This window comes from Anguilla rostrata, chromosome 1 (assembly GCF_018555375.3).
Source record: "Anguilla rostrata isolate EN2019 chromosome 1, ASM1855537v3, whole genome shotgun sequence".
NCBI classification, from domain to species: Eukaryota; Metazoa; Chordata; class Actinopteri; order Anguilliformes; family Anguillidae; genus Anguilla; species Anguilla rostrata.
In genome coordinates this window covers 54,456,532-54,476,531 of record NC_057933.1, presented here as the reverse complement: position 1 = coordinate 54,476,531, position 20,000 = coordinate 54,456,532, and the positions used below count along the sequence as shown (strand labels likewise).

General features: G+C 38.1%; 1 protein-coding gene across 4 annotated transcripts in view; it reads left to right on the top strand.

The window, feature by feature from the left end:
• grik2 (glutamate receptor, ionotropic, kainate 2) overlaps positions 1-20,000 on the top strand; it is a 193,701-nt gene that overhangs the window by 57,557 nt on the left and 116,144 nt on the right. For all 4 annotated transcript variants that reach the window (XM_064342994.1, XM_064343002.1, XM_064343020.1 and 1 more), the window contains exons 3-6: positions 6,355-6,522; positions 7,741-7,998; positions 17,109-17,290; positions 19,893-19,946. In XM_064342994.1, the coding sequence (XP_064199064.1) occupies positions 6,355-6,522; positions 7,741-7,998; positions 17,109-17,290; positions 19,893-19,946 (662 nt within the window). The remainder of the gene's footprint in view (positions 1-6,354; positions 6,523-7,740; positions 7,999-17,108; positions 17,291-19,892; positions 19,947-20,000) is intronic.

Genomic DNA, 20,000 nt, shown 5'->3' with positions numbered 1-20,000 from the left:
ATCCCTCACAGTAACCTCCTTCCTTGTCACATTTGGAATGCAGGAAGATAATTCAGTACGTCCTCGTTTATCTTTGTAAATATGGTTGTATAAAGTATAATAAAGCAGAAGATTCAGACTACTGGGAGTCTTCATCTCTGGGCTCTTTAAGGTCAAAAAGTACGCCGACATACAAAGTGCTCTCTCAAAGAAACAGCAACAAACATGCAAAGAGTACAGTAAGTACTAGGGGAGAATCTGAAACCCAATATCATTGCTCTCCTTCCCAAAGGAAAGCAATGATATTGGGAAGATATTCAGAAAATGAGCTTAGTGGGAAAAGTGAGATTGAAATTTAATTTGTTGCAGTTTGTTACAATACAATAAAAAAATGTTTTAATGCTATTCTCAACACAGCGGCAGATACATTTATTAATTATAAATCCAAGATGAACAGACAACATTCCCCTCCCCCACCCACACACACGCATTGTTTGCACACATACACACACTCACACAGTCTCAGGCAGACTCAGACTTATGCAAAACTAGAGATAAGTTTTTCCTACTTCCTTTGCTCAGTTTGAACTTGTGCTTATGTTGTCAACAATAAATCCACCTCCAAGCGAAAGAACATGGCCAGGTGCCATGGTTTCTTTCGTGTGGCAATGGGCAAACAAAGCCATTTCAGCAAACCAGCAGCATTAATACTATCAATGTTCTGGATTACAGAATGCATTCATCAAAGGCAGGCTTTTCTGTTTGTCTGCGCAGAGCACGGTCTTGCTGGGATAACACCCAGAGTATCTATCGATTTCTTGGGACCGCAGAGTGAATCAAAGCAAAGAAATGAAGGTGCTAATTAATTTCAAAATAAATGCATTCTCTATTACAAGTTCTTTAAAGTAATAGAAAATAAAAGACAAACAAGGGTTTCTGAAAAAAAAGAAAACTTGGGAATAGTATGGTTTGTGATAAATAAATAAAAAATTGGAATCTTTTATTCACATCTGTCTGACTTAGATTAGTTAGGTATGCCAGTTATTAACTGTGAGATGAACTGCTGATAATTTTGTTCACACATACAATGTGTAGCATTACGGAAACACGTACAATTCTTTCATTAACATGACATAAAACTTATAAATCTTGCCTTGAAAAGTATACTTTACAAAGGATGACAAAGCACATTAAGCTGAGATTCTCAAAGCTGACAGTCCTTGTTATGATTTGATTCTTTTGTCAACACTTTGAGAAAATTCCAACACATATTTTTGCATACGCTTCAGAAAGTTTTAAATAAAAATGTGCTTAATGAGGCTAAGAAAAATAACAGTTTCTGTAGTGTGACCACAGGAGGTCATTTTGTCTTTCAAAAGTATTTTTTCCATAAACAGTCAGTTAATATTCTGTTAATACATTCAATTGCACATTTCTTCAATTCAAAATATGTATCAAAAATCCAAATACACTTTCTGATATGCTTATTATGGTAAGACCTGAATAATACTGAATTTTACTTGCTAAGTGTGTCCATTTCGAATGAGGCTACAAAACTCCTTTAAACTCATAATTGTTTTGAGCCTGTTTTGATTGCTTTGAACGCGTAATAAGCACACCAATTTAAATCAATGGACACCTAAAAAAGCTGCTCCAATAATTTCCTAAAATGAAAAATTATTAATTCAGACCAATCTCTTTTGTTCTAATTACAATGACTTAATGTGACATACTCTATTGCAATGTAGCCACATTACACTTTGGGCTGGAATTAAAAAACCAGCTGCAGCTGGGAATGCCTTCTTTAATATCGACACACTTGTTAATCACGCACGCAGGTTCAGGAAAATTAGCAGATTAAATGTAGGTTTTTTTCACCTTTCAGTTTAAGCTGACAAGCATCCGTGAGCTGTTTTCTGTAGAAAGAGGCGGATGTAAAGAATATTATGTTCAATCAGTAGGCCTGCTGGTATTTACACAGTCATACACAAAGGACCAGGCTCTGTCTAGACGTATTTCTGCCCTTTGCAGAAGATCATGTAAATGTTTTACGTGGGTTTTTTCTTCTGCCATTTAACATTCTGGTCACTTTAAACCAGCAAGATACATACGGCCTGTTTTATATTCATCCAAAGGCTTTTGTTCTAATTTTATTTGGCTAGAGGAGATGGTTCTGACAGAAGTACTCATTTATATATTTACTGCTCAGAAAGATAGCAACTGCCTAAGGACTCAAATGACTTCTGAGTGTGATGGTTCTGCTTTTTTAATGATACAGAAACAGAAGGCTGAAGTGTGACACGGATCGTGCTGCTTTTCATTTCCTTTTTTTGCAAGATTCTAGGTGTGTTTAGTTTAATTACTGTGGCTACACCACACATCAGTGCTATGTGGAGGGTAATAGCATGGCTTTGTGTTCTTAACGGATCCAATCTGTCATACTCAAGTTTGCCAAAGATTGGGGAATATTGCTCAACCCCCCCTTACATGCACTTTGATGGGCAATTAGTAAAGTTGATTTGTGACCATTTTTTCCCCTTTGGAACTCAGGTAATTGTCAGCAATTTGTTAAAAATCAGCCTGCATTTTGTCCTAGTGTCAATACGGGTAACGGAAAGTTCAGACGTAGCATGTCTGAAATGCCTGGAGAGGAAACAAACTCACATATAAATTACACAGTGACGATTGCATTTGCCATGATAGTGGAATTATTGTCTGAGAGCAGTTATCCTATTTTGTTGTTTAATGATGCAGCCTTTTTGCCGTTGTTCATCATTTTAAAGGAGGAATGATGTTTGTAACTGAATGTGAAAAGCCAGCCAGCTCATTCATCTAACCTTAAACTACAAAAGGGGCCGCACACAGGCCTGGTTTTGTCATATTGTTTTTCCCCCCAATGGAATAATGCTTGTATGGTTCCAAATCCATTGCTTTACCCTTATTGTGCCTATTGTGCACTAACTGGAAGAGTATGAGAGGGCAGGCATTGTATTCATTGCTTGTATAACACTGAGAATATACTAAGACTATAGGGAAACCGAAGAGGACTAAGATATTTGTATCATTTGCTCTTGTGAGTTGCAAAATTAGTTAAAGAAATTTTTAGAAATGACTGCATTCTCATTTATTTCTTTATTTACTTATTTATTTATCATGCTTTTCCCATGTTTCTCCTAATTCGGAAAGCGTGTGTGCATTCTTATCAGCTCTTATCACTGCACCCAATCAAGGAGAGACAATCTGCTGTCAATCAAGGAGAGAGCAGACAAGCATTTGTTACCCTTCGTAGCACATGATGTCCACGCTTCTACTTTTCACACTGCTGTACACAAGCTGGGCTCACAAATACATGGGTTAGAGGAAGACCTTTAATGTCCAGCTCAAAAGGTAGATGAGAGGCAGACGATCAACCAGTTGGGAAATGGCCTGCCCCCAAGTGTGTGTACCATAGTCAGGATTGACTGTGGAACATCAAAAAAGTGACTATCCACATAGAAAACATGAGTGTTTGCCATGGCAACATTGCTGATGTGGTTACACAAAAATAGTGGGTAGAATGGTTCGGATTATTTAATTACTAAGTAAGTGAGTAAATACATAAATAAATAAAAGCCTACTGTACATCATCTTGAAGGGCTGAGCGACCATATCAGAGTGAATCCAAGTGGAATTTCTTTACGAATTTAAACAAGATGTCGCACTTTCCATATGTACAGTTCTAAAATGGAGCCAAAAAGAAAAATAAAGTGGATGCACACTGGATTTCTAGCACACTGATTGTGGTTCTGAACTTACTGTATATTCCATGGTTACTAAGCTTGTGAATTTAATTATTCAAACAGTCTGTTAAACATTTTTTTTTGCAATTTAATAAGGATTATCCAACAGCAGTGGGCTCTTTTGAGCTTATTTGGGCCTAATGTGGTTGCAGTGATTTTGTGCACAACAAAAAGATCATGTTATATGAAGAACGCTCATAATAATAGACCGATCGGATTTTTTTGCATCCTATGACCAATTTTTAAAAAATCTTTGTAATTACAAATAGTATTTTTTTCTTTAAAGACAAAACAACATTAGAAGTAAGAGACTCAAATGTGAATGTGCTGCTAATGGTATTTACATGCGTATTAATTGTACAAAACTACTGGAACAAAAGTTTCAGGATAATTGTCATACAAACGTAAATTTTCTGCATCTCCTACATTTATTCGACATCAATGTCTTTTAACTCTGTTCATATTCTTATTGAGTTACTGCTTTGAATTGCTTTCCATATCTAGCAATTTAATATTTATAGATTTCCCTGTATCAGTAGAGCTACACATATAGTGAATCGATATCTGTGTTTTTGATGGTTTCTGTACATTCCCTCTCACAGACGTGTTGACCTCTGACTTGTGTGACTTATAAGCTGATGCTTGTTTATAGATTGGGTCAATACTTTTTTGTGGACATACTACGGCCATGCGCTGTATAACAATGGTTAACATCATCTGCGTTTATGGATCTGTCTGGAATCTATCTATCAGTTCTGCACTACCAGTAGTGCAGGTTAAAGGATTCTCATACACACTAACAACTACTGCCCCGGTACAGTTGTTTAACAGTCTTTTAATGGTGTTTATGTGCATCTCTTAACAGTCAAATGGTCTAATGATCCTGCAGTGAGGTCATGTGGTCAGCTGCTGTCTTTGCCTCAGGAGCTAGTAATGTAATCTCTAAGACAATTTACCTTCAGAAGACAGGCAAAATGTGCAAGATTCCAACTTTTTGTGGAAGAGGGTTACAGACACCCACTCTTCTATAAATAGTACAAGCAGTCTATCTCGCAGTTATTAATTCCTTCAAACTCATTATGACATGCAAAATAGGTTTCCCCCATGGGAAGAATACTAATTAGGATTTTTTTTTTCAACGTTCCCCTTGCCGCCAGTTGCCCCTCTCCTGTTGTTGTTCACTAAAGATGCATACGATATAGCTTACTTATCACATTTTATGCATTTTCACATATTTTTAGCCCTTCAATGACAAATAAGGGGATTTTAGTGCTGTGTTCCCCCAATTGTAAAAAAAAAACTGAATGACTGGGGAATCACCTGATGCCCTGAGAACATGAGAAATCAAGAGTAAGAGCACCAATTTACCAATATAATGATTTACTTTGTAATATCGTACACATGATCCTTCAGGCCAGGTCCACCTTTGTGTTGCAATATACCACAAGGTTTCAAAAGGGAGAAATAAAAAAGTGATTAATAAACCATAAGGAAAAACCAAAATAAAGCTATAAACCTGGAGTGAAAATCTTGGAGTAATTTTAATCCCAAGGTCCAGGTGATCTACACTGAAAAAAAAAAAACTGGCTGTAAATTTACAGTAAATTACGGGCTACTAGTTGCGGCACTGTAGTACAGTAGCTTTGCAGTAATTTGCTAGTAACCTATTCACAGTAATTTACTGTAACATTTTCTCAGTAAATCACAATTAAATGTATATTAAATTATATACTATGATTTCACGGTAAACAATAGCCTCAATTGCTGTGATATAGCTGTATGCTACAGTAGCATTGCAGTAATCATATAGTGTCTCTGTCTGATGGTCGACTCTTGAATTTGCCTTTGGTGCTGCTTCAATATGTTTCAACCACAACCGCCATATCCCATAATGTTGTGCGCTCCAGTTCAATTCAAATTTCACCAATTTTTCTGTAATATTCTGCCTAGCCTGCATTGATTTCACTGTAATATTCTGATTAAATTGTGAAATATCAGTGTTAACTATTGTAAAATCCAGGTAATCATTTATTTTACTGGAAAATTCTGATATCAATATTTTATGGTGAAATATTACTGTTAAATCTTGTGAAATCCAGGTAACCGTTGATTTCATGGCAAAATGCTGATTACAGTCTTTTACTGTGAAAAAATATTGTTAAATCTTGTATAAGTCAGGTAATTTTTAATAGTGCAGCAAATCAGCACAAAGGGCCCCAAATCAATCACCTCGATCTCTCTTCGTCATTCTCCCCCAGGACTGATTGATTGATTTGCCAGCCAATCAGAAAGCATTGATCCCATAATTCCCCTCCCCATCCATTTATCTTTCTGACTGTCAAAGGAATTCACTGGAGTGCTGTTATGGTGCAGCCAGCGCTCTAACACACTCTCTCTTTCCATTGGGCAAAAAGAAAGGCAAAGCAATCTCATACGGAGTGTACTATATATGGCCTGTCCCTCTGGAATTAGAGTTTTGTTTGTTAAATGTACTGCATTATCCTTAATGGGAATATTTTTAAATATGTAGATTCCCAACTTTGATAAAAGCACCAAGAAATCATTCATTAACAAGTTATCTTTTTTTGTCTTGCAGGAGGTATATTTGAGTCTGTTGAAAGTGGTCCTTCAGGAGCAGAGGAACTGGCCTTTAAATTTGCTTTAAACACAATCAACAGAAACAGAACCCTACTGCCAAACACAACACTAACCTATGACATTCAGAGGATAAACATCTATGACAGCTTCGAAGCTTCAAGAAAAGGTAAAGTGGGTCGGATTTCAATCTGTAAGGTCTCCCTTCAAGTTCACCAAATGCCCCGATGCAAACATGGCAGAATGCATCCCATTACTCTTTCCCCAGATTCCCTGCTGTTCTTCAGTTGGTCTGTGTAACATACTAATTTGGGCAAACATAGATTAACATTTTCTGTGATCAATTCCAGTGTCACATTTTAAAGTAAAATATGATGCAGAGGGTGAAGTTCGCCAGTTGCTTGAGTGGTGCATTTCTCTTACATTTGCAATGCAAATATTTATTTATTTATTTATTTATTTATTTATTTATTTATTTATTTATTTCACAGCAACCACTGAATATGTTGTTGATTGTCAGTTTTGAATAATTACAATCAAGCATGGAGAAAAGAGCTGGAGGCTAGAATGAATGTAAACAGAAGCAATTGATTAGCCTAAAGTAATGAGTCAGCACTAACTCCAATTCTCATCAGTCAGCTGGAGACAGTTTTATGAATAACAATAATCTGATATTTTTCTGTCTGTACATAACGGTGTTTTGAAGTCCCCCATCAAGTTTGATATGTATCTTTCTTTGATTTATATTTGTGTAAAGTTATACACATGAATGTAGATTGTCTAAAAATCAATCAACTCACAATCACAAATGTGTATTATATTTTGAAACCATCCAAACAAGCAAAAAGTCAAGAAAAGCTGATCCCCCTCCTTGTCCTTAAAAAGTAATAAAAATAAAAATTAAATTAACTGGGAAACATCTCTTCCTGTTAAGGAGGACAAGCAACAGTTCACTAATCAGCAAACGAGTAATGTTGTCAAGCCAATTAACTAACTACACTTGCTTGGCAAGGATCCATTCGTGAATCATACTGGTATCCTGTCTTATGCATCACTTTATGTTAGTGACTCGTTTTAGATTATATAATGGTTTTAAATGTATTTATCACCTTAAATATTTTTGTCTTATCTACATACATACATGATTATGCAGGTACAAGGCCACAGTATTGTGATACAATTCAGCCCGTTGTAATGGGAAGAGCTAAAGTGATAAAATAACAACATATACTTTTCTGGTATCACTGTATGTGTACCAGGAGGCTTAGCTGACAGGAAATGCCATAGTATATAATCAATTAAATAAACACTTTGGCCTGAACAGTACCTGCTAGCACACTTGCTCTTCTCTTCTCTCGCCATTGACAGACTTCTATCTCCTCTTCAGCCTGTGATCAGCTGTCCCTGGGAGTGGCCGCCATATTTGGTCCCTCCCACAGCTCTTCAGCCAATGCAGTCCAGTCCATCTGCAATGCACTTGGAGTGCCCCACATCCAGACCAAATGGAAGCACCAGGTGTCGGACAACAGAGACTCCTTCTATGTCAGCCTGTACCCCGACTTCTCCTCCCTCAGCCGGGCCATCCTAGACCTGGTGCACTTCTTCAAGTGGAAGACAGTCACCGTGGTCTACGATGACAGCACAGGTGAGGCCACCGGTGTCCATGTATAGATCCATGATACCAACCACCTTTGGAAATCTGACTTCAGCTTTTGTCTTTTTCTTTTCCTGGGGCCATTCATTGTTTTATTGAATCTTAACGTTTGTGCTTATCAATTTTGAAGCTTGAATGTCACTTGTCAACAAACATCTCGGCAGTATCACAATGAGTGTGCTAAACCATCGTAGTTCATTCAAGCAAGTTTAGGACAATCTGTAATATTGTAATGCCATATTTCCTGCATTTGAAGTCTCAAAAGATTTTATATAGCAAATTTTAATCTTATTTCAGTGTTACTATGATTTATTGAATTATTATTAATTTACATACAAATAATCCTTTTCTGGCCAACATTTTACATAGGTCTGGAGTCAAAAAAACATTCTTAAATTTGGCTCTGCTTTTCTTTTATGTGTCTGCTCAAGCTGTTTTTGGAGGTAACAAACTCTTAACTTCAGTAAGGTTTAGGACTAATGTTTATTGAATCTGGGCCATCATGTCCAGTTTTACAGCTAGGGATTTGCAGAGACATTTTAGGTCAAGAAGACATTTTTTGCTCAAAGATGCCCACCCACACATCTTGCTTATTAAGTGCCCATCCATCTTCTGTGCACCCTTGAAATGCCTGCATTTTTCTGGAGGTGGGTCACAGGCGTAGTGACAGTTCTTTTGGCACAGTGAAGCTCTTGGTCCACAAGCCCTCAGCCAAATTGATTTCTGCCAGGCCTAATGCCACTGTTAATTAAAGTGTAAACGGGCAGGGTCTTTTCACAGTAGAGTTAATGGCGACTTGATTTTCTGTCGCGGGCTTTGAAACGTGAATCTTCTGGGAGCTAATGATGAACAGTGCGCTTGTGGGTTCTGCAGGAGCATACCGTTATTTCCTGTGGAAAAAAGGCAGGATATGGTGCCGTGGAGGGTGGTGCAGGGTCTTCACACTCCACAAAAACCCTAAAAGTCTTCTCATTTAGAAAACTTATATTGAAAAAGGCATATTGATGTAGATACATTTACCCTGTTAAGTGACACTGACCTATATTTAGGCCAGTGTGGGTTTATTTGCATTTATTCCATATTTCATGGTGAAATTTGCGATCTGGTCTCAAACCATTTTAAATTCAATTTCAATTGCATCACCAACTTTATTTGTAAAGATGCTTTTCAGAGTAGAGTCATTATAGAATAGTTCTATCTGTATAAATGATTTCCCATTGCCAATGTTTTATCGACAATGGCTCCTTGTTGAGGAGGCAAAATAAGCTTGGGGGTCCTCCCTTGGGGGTGCATTTTGGAAGTCCACAGACGAAATGAACCACAGTATCCTTACCATGGCAAGGGACCAGCGAACAAAATCCATAGTAGTTTTTGTCCAAAAAATGTGCTAACTTGGAGAAACATCTATAGAATATTTGCTATGATTTATATATACTCTTCGGAGCAAGTTAATCTCAGCTACATGGTTCTCTGACCAGTACTGGCTAAGCAGCCCCTGAGCATAGCCAATGGGATGTGCCGTGTGCAAGCAACAACTTGACATGGAGAGCAAAATTTTTCCCAGTACACAGCCAGGCAATGGTAAGCTATTATAATGATGACAGAGAAGCATTTTAGCCAATGAAATTACATTTCTATTTCTTGAGACTTTATACTTAAAAAGGTTGTTGCTTTACAACAGAAAATATTTTTGTAATGCCTAAGTCAGACGTCAGAACAGAAGTCTAGTGATTTGGAGACCTTGGAAGAAATCACTCATCTGTGTGAATATTTCTGGGGGAGACAATGAAAACAGCTTTGAATCTACAGCAGAAGGCATGCTCAGTGAAGATTTCGATCCCATATTATATTGGTTAGCATCTAAATTCTCAAAATTAAAAAAACAATTATTATACAGTATGCTTATAAATAAGGAGTAGGCTTGATTTTGATTAGTAAATGTGGCGTGTGAAAATGTGGGGTGTGTTTGATATGTTGATGGATGTTAGATAAAACTTCAATCAATGGACCTCAATCAATGGATTAGAAAACTAGATATCTGATTTACTTATTTTCTATAATCGGCAACAGACCTGTTGCTGCCAGAGGTGGCAAGGGGAGAGTCAGGAGTAAGAGGTGGAGAGGCAGGAAGAGGGGCAGAGGGAGGGTGACAGGCAGGGGGAAAGGGAGCTAATTGCAGTGCACTTCTTCCACGAGCATATAGTATACAATATATAGTAATCTACACCTCTAAATATGCTGTCCAATTCAGTCCTCTGGAGAAGTGGATTGGTCTTGGCAACGCCGGCTGGTGGAGAGAGCACACACACCTAGGTTGCATTAACCAATCAACCCAGTTACTTAAAGGTGTGTTCCTCAGGACAGTTCGTGGCTAAGACTGGGAGTACACACCGAGAGAGCAAATTTGTGAGTTTTGTTTGTCAGCACAAAAAGATGGAGAAAGAAAATGGCAACAGAAAAGTTGGCCGGCTGTGACCAGCAGCAAGCTGAAAAGCTGTCGCTGGGTTTTACTTTATTCTTCTTTGTTATTTTAGTTTGTTGTTTTAGTTTGTTGTTTTTGCTCAGAACCCATGAGGGGGCGAAGGTGTTTGTTTATTTGATTTCATATTGGCATGTGTTTGCTCTCTCTCTCTCTCCCTGCTTGTAGCATCTGATGGTCCATTCCCAAAACTGCCACATCCCCCTCTCAGGGGTGTCACATCAGTGTGTGACAGACCCATAATGCCATTTGGTTACCAAGTGTTCTTTTGTGTTGTCTCAAAATGGCCTTTTGTCTAGTTACTGTGTTTCTAAGCTGTCTAGACACACTCACAAGCATCTGTATCCATTAAAAAATAATGATCTTTTAAGTGAGAAAAAAACTTCCACTTCCACTGTGTTTGAGCTTCTGTTACTTTGTTATTCTGAAAGGCAACTCTCAAGGGTTACCTTTCAGAAGAGACCAGAATTATGCCTGTCGTCAGAATGGTTGAAGAATAGTAACCATTTTATTTTTGGTTATTTTCAGTTTTGTGTTTAAAAAGGGACACTACAGACATTGGTTAAAGGTCTTTAATTTTTTGTTTTTCATAGAGATAATGGCAATCATTTGGTAAAACATCATGTCTGTGGTGTATGTGAATGATCTTCTTTGAAATTTGATCCAGGATTAGAATCCATATTGTAATTAAAGGGATTAGGGTTTGTTTTATTTATATATTTTATTATAATTTTATTTATTAATTTTTCCTGGGGGGGGGGGTGTCTCACAATAATCATTAGATAGCATAAACAAACAAAAAAAAAGCATGTCTGATCATTTTTTGTCAGACATAATGTATACAGTTATTTCTACTGGTAACAACAATAATAAAAACAAAGACCATGATGGGTTTATAAATATGAACTGCATCTATTGAGATTTCTTTCTGTTAAAAGGCAACTCCTAAAAACATTAATGATGCAACCACCTGCAACTTGGTGTCAAGATGTGGTAGCAGTCTGCCAACCAGGCAAATATTCCAGATGCTTGGCTGGCTAGCTCCAGCCACAATGCTGAATGGACCAGCATCAGTCTTTGTGAAACAAGAAAGCTGGCTATACTCTGTGTGATATTTGAATATCTTGACAGGTAATACACATTAAAGAATGGTATACTACAGAATAGAGTCTGCCAGATGGAAATGTTTTGGTGCAAAATCCATTTGGGATTTGTTATTTCCTGTTCTTTCTTTATGTCAGCATAAATGCTTACACCAATTAAAAGATCAATAGATCAGAACCCTTAACTCGATGCTCAATACCCATGTGGCTACCTCCTGAGTACCATATGTAGGTAATGAAGGAACTCACCCCTTTTCCACGGTAAAATGCTCCCAGTGTCTCTGCAAGAAAACACATTATTTCAAAATATCACTTGCGCAAAGCGGCAGATAATTGAATAATAGCAGCAAACGATGAGACTGTAAGAATGGTGTCTGCTGCTTTTTTTGGTGTTTCGTAGCAGTGGAAAAAGTAGGTCTGGAACCATTTTCCTGTCTGACGATGCCATAGAAAGTGACAGTTTAACAGCCCATGGGGTTTTTGGTTCTGGTTTCCATGGCAATCATACTAGAAGCACACAGGGGAAGGGCTGAAGAGAGCAAGGCAAGGTCACATGAGCACCCCCCACCCCCCTTAAAGTGAACTGGACAATACAACACAGGTCAGTGTATATTGTTATTTTGCATTCTCTAAAGTGGATATTGTACCCATGAGAATAACTGTAACTGTAATGTATATACAACTCAGCAAAACAGTGTAAATGTAATTGAAATTTAAAAATAGCCTCACAGTGCGTTGCCCTCCTCAGCAGTGGGGTAATTTAGTATGAAGCAAAGTCTTGTATTCTTCCTTTCGGTGTGTCTGACTGGTGTTTTCTGACATTTCTTTAATTGTGTTGGTGTAAAGGTCAATGCAGACAGAATTATAATGGCATGTAGCGTTTGATTGTGTGACTGTAATCCCAAGTGGGTTATTTTAGGAAAGTGGAAGAAAATACACTTTTTTTTTCTTTTTCAGCAGGATATTGTGTTTTAAAGAAAAGGCTTGCGGTTAGAATGGCTTTTTGTGGTTGACCTTTCCACAGTGTTTTGGGAGGTTGGGAGCAGAGGGGAGGGTGAGAACCTTGTTTTGCTCCCCCAGTTCGCAATAAGCACAAGAGACTGCATCTGTCTGTCAGAAGTGCCCCTGAAATCAATAGTTTCTCTTGTGTTTACTCTGAGTCCTCCAAGTACGCTTCAGAATGAGGCAACAACTTGAATATGAGTGAGCAGTGCTGGAAATGATCCAAACGGTCCCCAGACTCCTTGGGTAATCTATTTCAATTTGATCTATGTCAGTGCACCAGTCCAACACTGGAATTTGTGGAGCATTTAAGACTGCAGACTTGGTACCACATCACATGCTCTGCTGCAACATTTAAGACTGTTCAGAGATTTGTGGTCTTTTTTCCATAACAATGTAGCGCCACATAATTTAGATATACTTTAATTTTTTATTTATTATTATATTAGTATTATTTATTACTATATATATTTATATTTATTATTTTGTCACAAGTGCTGATATATTTTTTTGCAATGTAATTTATTTATTTATTTTGAGCATGAGAATGAAGTCTTTTGCCTCTGAGGCAACCATGTGGATTAGCTGATGGCTGATTCGGAAACAAAGCAATGATTGACACTTTGAGATTACATAGGCCTCTTGTCATGTGTCAATTTGAACATCTAATGAGTGCTGACTCTACAAATAGACTGACAGCATCAGATAAAGCAAGTAGATATGAGAGACAATAAAACCCTGTTTGGCTTGAAAGATGCCTTTCAGATTCTTAGTGAAAAAGAATACATAAATAAATGAATAAATAAATGAGTGAATAAATAAATATATAGATAGATAAATAAATAAATTAATAAATTCAAAAGAGAAAATGTAATAATATGTACTTTAACAGTGTTTTCATTTAGGCCATGTGTTTGCTGTATGCTTGAAATAATCTTTCAAACTGTGCCTCAGTATAGATCTGCATTTGTTTGAATTACTCATGCTATTATATATGGTGAAGCATAGATTTTTTTTCTGAAATAAATCCCTTGGTGCTCTTTAAGAACAATTTACGACCAGCTGTAAAATACTGCTCCCACTCATAATGAATGGTAATAAATCCATACGTAATTTTAGGAGCCTGTATTCATTAGACATTGAGAAAAGTTATTTAATAAGTATATTTGCTTTTGGGTATTTGTCCTCATATCTTTGACAGATCTGTTCCATTAAATCAGTTTTGTCGGTTTTTAGCCAGATGTTCCCTGATTGTCATTATAATTGCTGATAATAGCGCGCTACAGAACTGCAGTATTTGAATGCGCTTCACAGTAGGAGCAGCAGTTCTCAGTGCCATAGGAAGGTTTTTCCGTGAGGCAGTCAGCCCCTTTATAGAGCTCCGAATGTTCTCTAATTTATAAAGAGAGGGAGTGGAAAATATATTAATGCAAGAATGAATGCATGTGGTTGTGTAATTTCAGAAAATGAATGCTTGGGTGTTCCCGAACGACTATTAAAACCTTTGACCAGAAATGGGTTTTAATCTTTTTTCAATTTGTTCAACACATTTAACCGAACATAAATAAAACAGGGTGGTGGTGCTGCAGCATTGACCTCCACCATTGCATTCCGAGCAGGCCAAGTGAGTCATAGCTGGAGGCCATCGTCCATTACCTTGGTCCCCCGTATCCCAAAATGCATTGCAACATCTTAATGGCTGACAGAAAGCCACATATCCCAAGTTCTCTTCAGATTCACCAGGGCATTGTGAGAATGGCTATTCCCATCTAGCATGTTCCTTTATAACAAAAGTTGGGGAGTTCTTTTGAGCGACAAAATCATTATCATTATTTATCATGCCCCCCCCCCCCCCCTTTTCTGCTCTGGAGATCCTCTCCACAACCGGGAGAGCTCATGGCGGGAAGCTAATAAATGGTTTGAGAGGATGAAATATTCATGCTTTAGTTAAATTTGGATCCAGGAGAGGTCAGTAGACATTAGACCCAGTCAGTAAAGATCACAACTGACAGTTGTTTTTTTTCTGTTCTTTTTGTACTGTACGAAGTTCCTTGGTAGATTTTTGCTTGTACAAATGTGAAACAGGCAGATTGCATCCTTATGAACGGAGGGAGAAAAGGAAAGGGGAGAGGAGAGATACTGTCTTGTGTTTAAGACAGAGAGGTGTCTTTTAGAAGCCATCTCTGTTACTCCAGGTGCTTTAATAAGTCTTGGACTTCTCTTTGAGCTCTCCAGCTCTGAATTGAACACCGTAAATTCACTTCAACTAAAAGAAAAATAGATATACAAATGGAAGTGTATGGTGATAGCCTATGGTATTAATAATTGCATTTAAAAATCTGTTATTGATGGTTCATCAAGCATTAATAACAGCTAATAGACCTGGATTATGTCAACAGGTGATTTTAGACTACTGAAAATGTATTCTCTGCAATCTTTTCAATTATTTCAGAACTAGAATTAATTTTATTTTTTCTTTAATGAGTAGGTAGAGAAATTTGGCTCACAGTTGTACAAATCTGACAGTATAGGTTGGACCCTCATGCAAACACTTTAGTTGAAGTAAACATTTTGCAGAAGTGAATACCTTACTAGGAATTAAACAGCATGCTCTGAGAATGTTTAAGCTGTGGCTTCACTGCCGTATGAATGCTTCAATGGCGTGAGTGGGAAGAAGTCAGAATTTTTAACCTGTTAAAATTGAGGTCACCACGGGGTTGTGGGCTGGCTCATCACTGCCGTATATCAAGCAGCTCTCTCACGGTGCGATGGCAAGAAGCTTGTTTTCCACTGAGTGGCCCACGTGCTGGTCTGACCCCGGGGTCCGCAAGTGTGTTCGAGCCCCGCTCCAGGCCCCGCTGCGTCGGTTTGTCACGGCTGAGGACGCATCATCAACCTGCGACGCAGGACGCCGCCATCGGCCATCACTGGCGTGTGACGAGGGGGCCCTCTTAATGAAGGCACGCTCTGAAATCGGGACTTTGCTCCAGTGAAAGGACCCACCACCGCCAGACGCTGTTGGTTGCGTGCCCTGCCGCGCCGCCCATTCAGCTGGAAAAGCTGAAAATAAATAAATAGATCATTCTGTTAGAAAATACCGTTTGGAGCTCACTGCTGGAGGAGCAGAGAACATCTGGTTATGTTTGTTTTTTAGTTTCTTTTTTGTTCCAGAGTGGCAGGGTACTACAGAAACTTTGAAATTTCATATTGAAATTATTTCACAATATACTTCTGAATTATTTAACAATATCTTTTTTTAAGGTCTGGATTCAGTCAACATCTGCACTAAACAACAACTTGCACAAAATTTTTCTTCCCAAACTTATATAGGCAATATAATTGAAATGACTGCTGCATTTCCCAATCTATTTGCTCAGGAAAAGAATCCAACACTTTGTAAGGCAAAGTTACAAAGTCCCTGACAGGGCGATCCTGACTTTTATCTCTGCAGGTTGTACAAAATCCTCTTTGATGGGAATGGAACAAACTTCCATCTCTGGACAAACACACTGTGCTGTTCTTAAAATGATATGAAGGAGGCTTTTTGCCCATCACTCATCGTTTCTCCTTTGACATTTTGAGTGTTTCTGGGTTATTCTGATGTTCAAGCAGCACGTGATTGATGTGCTCTCTGTTACGGCAGAAGGAGGGTGATGGCTTCATGTCGAGCCTGTGAGATGGAGCCGCTTTGGAGTTAGGAGTTAAAAATGGGAGCGTGTGCTCCGCTCTGCATGACAGACTCTGAGAAATGAATTTCATTAAAATTAGAATGACATTAGACATCTATTCATAGGGCCTCCTTATCTCCCTCTAATTAAAACCAAAGGAATCAAATAAATGGGATATAACTTCAATTATTGTAGTTACATATTTTTAGTTTCATTATTGAAATGAGGAGCTGGCATTAAAGTCGGTCTACCAACCTGCTAATGATTCTGGGGTTTTTGAAGGAGAAATCCCTAAATGCTAAAACAAATTGTAATGTTTCGATAAGCATTTCTCTGGTAATGCTTGCCAGTGTGGGTAAAAACTGTGTACAGATCTTATTTTCTTTTTTTCTCTCTAGGGAATAGATATTGCCAGAGAATTCGTGACAGCATATATTTGTGACAGAAACTTTGAGTTGCTATGTATCTTACATATTGTCTCTGGGGATTGGCAGCAATGGGTTTGATGTCTGTAAACTCTATACTGTATGACAGAGAATTGCTTCTGTTCAGGGCTGTTTACGGTATTACTGCAGTCTTGCTCTACATCTATCTACATCTCAGTCTCTTTCTCTCGATATCTCTCCGCACCTTGTCTATCTAACTCTCTGTGTCTCTCCCTGTTACTCATGTGACCTTATCATACCACTCCCTCCACTTTCTCTCTCTCTTTCTGCCTCCAAACATAAATAAAATGCAGAATTATTTATTTACATGTAACGCAAACCATGATTTCCAACACAAATACACAGAACATCGTGCAACAATGACATTATCTGTGTGTTTCTTCACCTTTTTTCCCCTCGCCAGGTCTCATCCGGTTACAGGAGCTCATCAAGGCACCGTCTCGTTACAACATCCGCTTGAAAATCCGGCAGTTGCCGGCAGAGACGAAGGATGCCAAGCCCCTGCTGAAAGAGATGAAGCGAGGGAAGGAGTTCCATGTCATCTTCGACTGTGGACATGAGATGGCTGCGGGGATTCTCAAACAGGTGATCTCCTGTGGCCTGTTTCACCAACCCCCCCCCCCCCCCCCTTTCACCAACCCCCCGCAAAACCCTTGTCTCCAATAACTGCAACCGAATGCAACCTCACTGCCCCTGCTTCTTGTGATCTTTTACTAAAATCCTCAGCCATTCTCTTTGTCTGAATGTTTTGCAATAAAGGGATACATATTATTGTCGTTATCTTCAACTACCCAGCTTGCCATCACAGAAAATGGGCTTTATGTGATACTGAGTTGGTAGGGGTTAGAATATTATGATGAGGATATGTATTTCCAAATAAAACAGCATCTCTGAGCTTGTTAAGCCTTCTGATAAAAATGTGACTTCTTATTAAAATGTGTTAAAATTCAGATTTTTGTGTGTGCGCGCTTGCGTGTGTGCGTGCATAAATGCATGCCTGTGTGTGTGTTTTGCTATGGACCTTTGGTTTTTTACTTTTTCAGAGGAAATGTAGATCTTTTACACACTTATTTTTGGGTTGTTAGATTTCAATTACACTTCGGTGAAAATGGATGTTTTAAAACGTAAAGTTAATTAAAAGCATTTGTGTTTCCCCTCTGCTTTCAGGCATGTATTAAATATTAAAGATACCATGATTCATCTGGCCATTCACAGCCCTTTTTATCAATTGCCAAATAGTGGATTCGTAATGAAGGTCAAGGGCGCCTATCATTGGTGGCAAGTAGGATATGTTACAGTAATGAGCAGTAATAAAAGGCAGCTTCATTTTGTATAATCCCACTAATCACCTGGTACATTTCTCTGTACTACATTCTAATAACTCTGCTCTGCCTAACACTTCCCAGCATTCTTCAACTAACTGGTTATTTGATTACTTCAACCGTTGCTCATAATAGTGCATGTTAATATAGGTTGGCAGCCATTTTTGTGGCCTTCTCTTGGAGACAGAGATTCACAAATCATTGTGTTTATCCTCCGATTGGCCTGGAAGAATAGATGTTAAGTGGCAGCTGCTAAGCTGAAAATTTAGGAGCTTAGCAGCCTTGACCTGTTTTCAATCATTTTTCTTGATTGAAAAGTTTGTCAATGATTTGAATAATTCAATGACTGGTGAACACGCAGCTTCTTTCTTCATGTCATGTAGGGGAGATGAAATGTTTTAAAAATTAGTTTTATTCACGCTTAAGAAAAAAGATACACTACTCTGTTAACTAACGCGTTAGCTTTCAGCACAAGCTGCAATAAAGGATAACAAAACCTACATTTCAAGATCATTTAAATTTCAAAATCTCATTGGGGTTTGATTTGCAATTCTTGCAAATATTTTCAGATCTTTCAGAATTCAGGAATAAAACAAGACCATTTCTTCTACTTTTGAAAAATGAAATAATGTGAATGCCTTTAACCTTCATTCAATAATAGTTTGATAGTTTTAACATTTTGGAAGTAGATAATAAACAATGCTGATCAAAATCAATTGATTAAAGGTTCACAAATAGGCTGTATAAACATGGCCCTTCAGCATCTGGGTCTAACATGCTATCTAAGCATCTAGTTCAGATTCATCCTGCTACTGGTCCGCCAGAACTCTAGAAATTGATCCAATATGCCACTAGCTGTAGATGTACAGTTTGGAACACCTTGCCCTGCCAACTTAACTCCATTAGTCTCTAATATTGGCAGAGAACCTGCTCCCTTAACCGGCTCATAGCCATGAATTTCAAAGACTGGGTACATGTACCATGAATTTGGTACATGTTTTACAAATAAAGAACTGCAGCTTTGGATGCAATATGGAAAATGTAGCAATGCTACATTGAATGAATGATGTGTATCATTGGTCCTGCAAAAATGTTTATATTTTTTGTTCTATCCAGTTTACACAGTTAAAACAGTTATTATTAAGGGCCAATAATTAAGGGTCTGAATGTTCATAATATGATCATGATCTGTGAAACAAAATGTACTGGCAATATATGGTTACGTGCATGCAGTAAGACTAATGAGTTATGTTGTTAAGGGTTTAGAGGGAGAGAAAACCCAGAAATTTTGCTGGAGCTCCTGGCCCAGGGTTGCTTATGGTACAGTCTGACAGACAGCAGATGGGGTGACATTTCTAGGTTGTTTCAAAGATACATTAATATGATTTGGCTATGAACTGGGAGACTGTATTTTTCTTTGTTCCATGCTAAATGGTCTCATCAGTAGTCAGACTGCATACAGCTTCCTTTGGATGATACCGTAGGTGCAAATGTTCGGGGGAATTTGTTGCAGAGTTACAAATTGATTATGAGGCCAGATACTCTTTTATAGCTTCTCCCACCTGTCCCCAACCACCAAAATCCTTCAAAACCCTACTCTCTCCATCCCAAAGTTATTAAATAATAATGAAAAAAGAAATACATAAACGTCCCTTGCCACATAATTTTCCTTTGACGTATTTATTTGACAACATAATTATTTGTGACACAAAATGGCCTTTTTCTGGAATTGATCCAAGGTGCATTTTTAGCTCTGTGGACACTGAGCGCTCAGTCTGTTGATATTAGGCATGTGACTTGCTTGACTGAAGGAAAATGTTAATACTCTAACGGGCCACTGGTGTGTGTTTGTGTGTTTTCTACAGGCACTTGCCATGGGGATGATGACTGAATACTACCACTACATCTTCACAACCCTGGTGAGCGATTTCACAATACAAAGCTGCACGGCTCCATTGAGAATATAGATTTTT